Source organism: Limulus polyphemus, unplaced genomic scaffold, assembly GCF_000517525.1.
Source record: "Limulus polyphemus unplaced genomic scaffold, Limulus_polyphemus-2.1.2 Scaffold2740, whole genome shotgun sequence".
Classification (NCBI taxonomy): Eukaryota; Metazoa; Arthropoda; class Merostomata; order Xiphosura; family Limulidae; genus Limulus; species Limulus polyphemus.
This window is the reverse complement of record NW_013668350.1, coordinates 49934-58151: the sequence shown is the minus strand read 5'-3', so window position 1 is coordinate 58151 and position 8218 is coordinate 49934. Positions and strand designations below refer to the sequence as shown.

At 34.9% G+C, this 8218-nt stretch overlaps 1 protein-coding gene across 2 annotated transcripts in view; it reads left to right on the top strand.

Moving 5' to 3' along the window:
* The window catches only part of LOC106467790 (glycine receptor subunit alpha-2-like), a 46872-nt gene that overhangs the window by 28506 nt on the left and 10148 nt on the right, over window positions 1–8218 (top strand). The window contains exons 6-8 of one of the 2 annotated variants that reach the window (XR_002612467.1): window positions 1442–1576; window positions 3965–4344; window positions 7624–8172. Coding sequence is in view for 1 of the 2 variants with exons in the window: in XM_022395981.1 (XP_022251689.1) it covers window positions 1442–1576; window positions 3965–4344; window positions 7624–7785 (677 nt within the window). In the remaining variant the exon portion in view is untranslated. Of the gene's footprint in view, window positions 1–1441; window positions 1577–3964; window positions 4345–7623; window positions 8213–8218 lie in introns of those variants that run through there. The other variant, XM_022395981.1, reaches the window with a different exon arrangement.

The window sequence follows — 8218 nt, the reverse complement described above, 5'->3', positions numbered from 1 at the left end:
ATTTACTCAATAACTTACCGTATAAAGATAAAAATACCTTGATGTTTGGATCACTATAATAAACTAGAACATTTACTCAATAACTTACCGTATAAAGATAAAAATACCTTGATGTTTGGATCACTATAATAAACTAAAACATTTACTCAATAACTTAAAGTATAACGATAAAAATACCTTGATGTTTGGATCACTATAATAAACTAAAACATTTACTCAATAACTTAAAGTATAAAGATAAAAATACCTTGATGTTTGGATCATTATAATAAACTAGACATCTTTTAGTCGTCATCTTTATACAGCAAATTATTGAGTAAATGTTTTGCCTCCTCCCCTCCCAGTGGCACAGGGATATGTTTGCGGACTTATACTGCTAGAAACTGGGTTTCGATACTCGTGGTGGGCAGAGAAAAGATAGCCCTTTGTGTAACTTTGTGCTTTAAAACAAACAAACTGTAAATGTTTCAATGTATTTTGGGACTGAAGACAATCTTATTTTTAAACGTTTATCTTGTACTATTATTTTTTATTTTATTTTAACAACTGTTTTACTTAAAATTTACACCAGTGTCGTCTTAACCTAAAAACAAAAATAATAGTTGACATAAAAACATCAAGTAGTCAGTCACTTCAATTATTATATTTTGTTTAATTTTGTTTGTTTGTTTGAGGTTAAGCACAAAGCTACACAATGAGCTATCCCTGCTCGTCCCACCACGGGTATCGAAATCCGGTTTCTAGCGTTGTAAGTCCGCAGACATACCGCTGTGTCACTGGGGAACAATGGGCTATCTGTTGTCTGTCCTCCACGAGTATCGAAACTTGATTTCTAGCATTGTAAGTCCGCAGACATTCCGCTGCGCCATTGGGGGGCGAACTTATTGACTAGATGAAAGTAATTAGTAAAAAGCACCCACGTCCATCTCTTTAGTTACGTTTGCGTGACCGAATAATGGGAAGTGACCATCACTCCTATAACGCATTCAGGGTCCCATTTATTTCTCCCCTTAGAACAATGTAAATTCGCGATGGATGTATACAAACAACATGTATAAGTATATTGTATGTTTATGTTTAGTGTCAAATTTCGAAGGAAGACTTCTCCTCATCGACGTTTATGTTATTCATTAGACATGATATATTTTCTTATGGTTAGGGTTGCGGGTTCGAATCCCATACCCGAACATGCTCGCACTTTCAGCCGTGGAGGCATTATAATGTGATGGTCAATCTCCCTATTCATTGGTAAAGGGTAGCCCAAGAGTTGGCAGTGGGTGGTGTTGACTCTAGTTTTGATATATAAAACGGCTAGCGCAGATAGCCCTGGAGTAGCTTTGCGCGAAATTCAAAACAAATAAACAAATGTTTCTTATATAATGTAAAATAGTTACCTAGTAAAAGGGATGACTGGAGTATTGGCTCACACTTTCTCCTTTAGTTTCCAAGACTGTCCGAGAGGTAAAGCTGCAGTGGCTGAACGAGAAGTCAGTATCAATGTACAATGATCTTAAACTTGCACAGTTTGAACTACAGCAGGTCAGCCTGGCGGTGTGCAAAGAGTCTTTCCAAATTGGTGGGTAACTCTAACTAAATGCTGTAACTCTAAAAATACATATATTTTTTTAATATAACATATTAGATTAACTGTGGAGTTTTCAAACATCTGTTACGCTGTATATTACTGAATTAGTGATGTAGTGTTTTCTTCTTCTAGAATCTACAGTATTACGTCTTTTTACTTTCTTTTAGAGATATTGACGTGGTCATCCTTCTTTTTAACTTCATATTTTTGGAGCTTTTAAAATATGTGGATTTTTGTTCTCTTTTATAAGTTAAATGGTATCCTTATAATGTTGTTAGGTCATCAAAAATTTCGGTCCCGTTTTGTAAAATTTTTTTTAATAGGTCAAGAAATATAATGTAAATTAATATATTTCCTGTTACCTTCTAACTGTATGTGCTGATATAATATAGGCTTTCTTAACATAATCCACATTTCAAGAATTTATTAATTTTGCAAATGCATTTACAATAGATTTTATAGATTAAATTGAAATTTTAATAAAGCAAAAGTATGTCGAAAAAGAGGGATTAGGAAATAAATATATATATATATATATATATTTAAAAAAAGGAAAAAATATTACTTCATAAGGAAGAATAGCGTGAATTTAGCACAGCATATTCAAACCTTAGATGAAAAAATAATTAATTGTAACATTACGTAGAACACGAAAGAAAATAAGGAAAAAGAAACCAAGGCAGCTACAAAATAAACATGTACCACCTGGGTATACGCCATAAAGTGAATATTTATGCTATGTGCCCTGGTTTTTGAGGTACTGGCGGAAGTAACACCCATATATATATATATATATATTCTATTTTTAAAACAAATATTTATATGTTTGACATTTGGCATATAATATTAATAAGAACAGCCGAGTGAAATTAAACACTGTATAATGATTTTTCAACCATACTATATCTGCTATATCCAATACCGACGAGGCATTCACCCAATACCAGGGCTATTTAGACAGATACAACAGTGGTTGAGATGGTATCTATAGTGGCAAACCGGTTGACAACAGCTGTAACGATGTGAACTTGATTAAATTACGCAAGAGTGTATGAGATAAAACAGTGGCGTGAAGTTGGCATTCATAATGCCTTAACATACTGTCATTGAACTCATACTTAAAAAATGATATTTTTCAGACACAATTTATTTTGCAATATTTGAAGTAAAATGTTTGAAAATTGTAATGATGGATCAAAATCGGGACATCACCTGGATACCATGCAACCGTTGATCAATGCAATTTGGTCTTGAAAAATGTGAAAAACTGTGAGTTTAAATAGTAAGCAGGAGGTATCTTTCCTACACTCAACTATGTTGCTAAGCCTAAAATACAAAGTCCTGTAACTGCCGTTAAACCTAACGTTTATGTCAAACTTAACTTGACAGTGATTTCTTGAAATATCTATCTAGTCGAAGACATTTAAACCATCATGTTCACTTAAGTTTATTTCTAACTGCTTAATTAAGCTGAATATTTATTAACTAATTATACTAACATATATGTTGTACATAGTTGTTTGCATAAATGAAAACTAATTAAAGTTTTATAAATTTTGAGTAGTTTTAAAACTTTTACAATAACTTTAATGCCTCTGTTAATAGATTTATTTTAATAATTATCAATATGGATCATGAACACCAGTTTAAAGAATTTGTTAAGAAATCAAGGAAACCATAATATAAATATCTTCCATAACAATCTTAAGCCCAGAATTCACCTTTTACAGAACACACTTCATAATTACAACACGGTTTTGTTCAAAAATGAGGTAATTAAGACCCTAGAATGTATTATCCTCTTGTAGTTTAAAGATATATTATATATTCTAAAGTCCATATGTGTAACCTAAATCTGTGAAGTATGTTGTAGGTTGATGTAAGAAGGAAGATTCGGACATTGTATTGATTCAGATTTCTGATTTGTTCACAGGTGAGTAGAGCTGCCTACAAGCCAAGCTATGTATAGATTATTCTATATTTTAAAGTATGTTTGTATATGCTAAATCTGTGAAGTATGTTGTGGGTTGGTGTAAGAAGGATGATTCTGACGTTGTACTGATTCAGATTTGTTCACAGGTGAGTAGAGCTGCCTACAAGCCAAGCTATGTATAGATTATTCTATATTTTAAAGACACCAACCCACAACATACTTCCCAGATTTAGCATACTACAAACAGAGAGAAGGATGATTCTGACGTTGTACTGATTCAGATTTCTGATTTGTTCACGGGTGAGTACAGCTGCCTACAAGCCAAACTATGTATAGGTCATTCTATATTTTAAAGTCTGTTTGTATATGCTAAATCTGTGAAGTATGTTGTGGATAGGTGTAAGAAGGAAGATTCTGACGCTGTACTGATTCAGATTTATTCACAGGTGAATACAGCTGCCTACAAGCCAGACTTGATCTGAAACGATCCATTGGTCATTATCTCGTTCAGTACTATCTTCCTTCGACCCTCATCGTCTTTATATCATGGGTCTCCTTCTGGCTCGACGTCGACGCCATTCCTGCTCGAATTACATTAGGTGTCACCACTTTGCTGACCATTTCGTCCGAGAGTAGTGATCAACAGTCTAATCTGGCACCGGTTTCTTATGTTAAAGCCTTAGATGTCTGGATGGGCACGTGCACTTTTTTTGTCTTCGCTGCCTTGATAGAATTTACATTTGTCAGCTACTTGGCAAGAAAACGGGGAAACGTCCAGAAATTTAAAGCAGAAGATGGCGAAGTTAATGCTACTTTGATTGTGCCCGTAAGTTATTTTTAACATTATCAATCGATCTGTTTACACGATGGTTAATTACTGTTTCTTTGTTTTGTTTTCCAGAGTAATGTTTTGGCTTAAGCGCGAAATATCAATAAAGTACGTATTCAGTGGTGTGGAAGTGAAGATGTTCGTACATATATATATATATATATTTGCCACTTCTGTAATTTGTATTGTATTTCGTGATGAAAAAAATCTGATTATCTTATAATGTAGCATGTAGTTAAAGCTAAAAACATCTGTTAGATGTTTTTTTTTTACGATTCCAAATTTTACAGGATATGGTTTGCTGAATAATCTAATATATGTGTTTCACCCATTATTTGAGGATATTTAGTTTTATTCGGTCGTATGCAGGATTTTGGAAAGAGGGGACCAGTTCTTGGACCAGAGCATAAGCTTAATGACATATAGGCTTAATTGTATAATTGTTATGGTACATGTCATTCCTTAATAATATGTTTAAAAAGTAATAAGCTTCATTAGTTGTATAGAATATATAATTATTGCTTATTCTATAGCTTCACAAACTGAGTAACAAAATCTAAAATGATCCTTTGGACCCCCACTTATATCCGCCCTTGTGTTATTGTGTTTTAGCCAGCCTTGCACATATGCTATAACTTTAAAGCTGTCAGGAATTTTATCCTTGAAGTTGGATTGTAAGTTTGCGATGCTCGGATGTGGTTCGCCATTTATTATCCAAAAGTAAGAAAAAACATCCTCATTCAGTCAGTCTCAAACTTAGTTTATTCGAATGGATAATCTTGCAGAATTCATTGTATCTAATTCAATATGTTTAGCATTACATAAGCTCAAAGGCTTACAACGATCTCATATTGAGGTAATATAGATTCAGCATACGTGGGTTTTGGTGTAAAAAATCTTCAGCAAAAAAACAACAACAAAAAAAAGAATAAACTGAATTAGTTCTGAAGTTCTGGTGTTCCATTTATATTATGCTACTTATATCTATTGTTGAAATTGTGTACAGTTTTAAAAGCTTTCATTTCAAGGATTATGCGAGCAGCATTTCAAGATATTCCTTCCTACTTCAGAGATAAAGAAATATATGCATGAATACTATAGTCCAAAGTAATGTTCATTAAAGTCCAACTCGATCTAACTTTTGTATAAACCAGCCCTTAATAATTGTCTTACGATTTTACACTTTTGCAATTAATCCTCTCTTCCCTCCCCAGGCATTCAACAGTAAGCTCGAGGGCTCATAACGTAATGTTTAGGGTTTGATCCCTGCTGCGGGAAGAGCATAGATAGCTCGTTGTGCATCTTTGCACTTAAATAGAGTAAACGTAATTTTTCTTATTATCTATTTTCTATTTTGAAGTACGTGATAAATCTACTTTTCATGTTAAAAAGTTGGCCCGGCATGGCCAGGTGGTTAGGGACTCGCAATCTGCGGGTCGCGGGTTCAAATCCCCGTCCCATCAAACATGCTCACCCTTTCAGCCGTGGGGGCGTTATAATGTGACGGTGAATCTCACTATTCGTTGGTAATAGAATAGCCCAAGAGTCGGCGGTGGGTGGTGATGACTAGCTGCCTTCCCTCTAGTCTTACACTGCTAAATTAGGGACGGCTAGCGCAGATAGCCCTCGTGTAGCTTTGCGCGAAATTCAGAACAAACAAACAATAATTTCCATCGCTGACGTTGTTTTTCCAAACACAATATTCCTTTGTGAAAACGGATTTCTGCGCCGTGGTTCACCTTAAATCTATCGATAACAAATGGAGTTTTGAGACTTGAGGCTTTATTTTTAGATATTTACTTTGTACCTAAATATGTATACATGTATTGTATTTTTACCCAAACATCTATTATTTTTCTTACTATTACTAACCACTATAGTTTCCGTTGATGGTTCAATGATAAAATAACGTGGATCCATGGTCTGGTATGTAACAACAGCATGGTGTCATAATAAGGTACGCAACAATAACATGCAACCCTGGTCTGATATGTAACAACAACAGCATGGTGTCATAATAAGGTACGCAACAATAACATGCAACCCTGGTCTGATATGTAACAACAGCATGGTGTCATAATAAGGTACGCAACAATAACATGCAACCCTGGTCTGACATGTAACAACAGCATGGTGTCATAATAAGGTACGCAACAATAACATGCAACGCTGGTCTGATATGTAACACCAACATGGTGTCATAATAAGGTACGCAACAATAACATGGAACCCTGGTCTGATATATAACAACAACAACATGGTGTCATAGTAAGGTACGCAATAATAACATGCAACCCTGGTCTGATATGTAACAACAGCATGGTGTCATAATAAGGTACGCAACAATAACATGGAACCCTGGTCTGATATATAACAACAACAACATGGTGTCATAGTAAGGTACGCAACAATAACATGCAGTCCTGGTCTGATACGTAACAACAGTATGGTGTCATAATAAGGTACGCAACAATAAGATGCAACGCTGGTCTGATATGTAACAACAACGTGGTGTCATAATAAGGTACGCAACAATAGCATGCAACGCTGGTCTGATATGTAACAACGGTATGGTGTCATAATAAGTTACTCAGCAATAACACGGAACCATGATTCGATGGCCCCCAGTGGCACAGTGGTATGTCTGCGGACTTACAACGCTAGAAACCGGGTTTCGATACCCGTGGTGGGCAGAGCACAGATAGCCCATTGTGTAGCTTTGTGCTTAACTTCAAACACACAAACAAACAAACCAGGCTTCGATAACAGTATAGTATCATAATAACGTAAGTAACAATAATATAGAACCTTGGTGTGGTGTGAAATTAAGCTCCTGTACGAACCGACAGCATGGAACTACTTACCAAGCTCATCATGGAACTAAAATGCAGCACGCGCCGATGTTTTTGAATTAAATTGCAATAAGCCGCGACAGGATGGAACTGTACTCCACCGCGCAGTTGTAGCATGGAAATAAAAACCTAAGAACACAATATATTAAAATCGTAATGCATCCAATATGCGATTAGACTTTGAGTGGATTTAACATTCGTCCCAATTCGTCTTATCAGAGACGTACTTAGGCCTAAAATATTTATTAATTTTATTAACCAAAGAAATGTCGAGTGACTGTATTAGTTGAAGAATGTATAGATGTCAGATAAGAGAAACGTATTATTAGTGCTTTATATATTTAACATACAGCATGGAGTTTTATATAAACTCTTGGATATACAACTACATCAATAATTAAGTCTGATTTGTCTGAAACTGTAGGTTTCCAGCATACAAGACGTGATGAACATTCGGGAAATTTCTTCGCTGATGCTATTACCCGCCAGAGGATGTGCCAAGCGAATTGACAAGATCAGTAGAATTGTCTTTCCTATTGGTTTCCTGATTGTCAACGTTTTCTACTGGCCGTATTATTTGTATTAATTTGTATTGTTTTCTTTTCTGTTTACTTTGTATTCTTTTTAACATGTTAAAGTATTATATTGCTTCATATTGTGCAAGGTAAATTGTTGTCTGGAAAACTGTGTTGCCATGTCTGTGTATAACGTATGTAAGTTTTGAAAACTATTTGACTTGTAATGTTTTTCTAGTTTTGGAAACATTGTTTACCTTTTTGACGGTTTTCTATTTGTAGTCTTCGAGTTACGTTTTTTTTTTTTAATTTATCTTAAAGTCAGTAGTTCAGTTTTAATCATATTATATTTTCGATGTTAAATGTTTTCATTAGAATTGCGTATTGTATGTACATCTGGATGTGTCGTTAATAGCGAGGGTACCGAGTTGTTGATTCAGTGTATGCTAATCATTTAGGTTGGTTAGGGTGCTCGACTCGCAATCTGCGGGTCGAGGGTTCGAA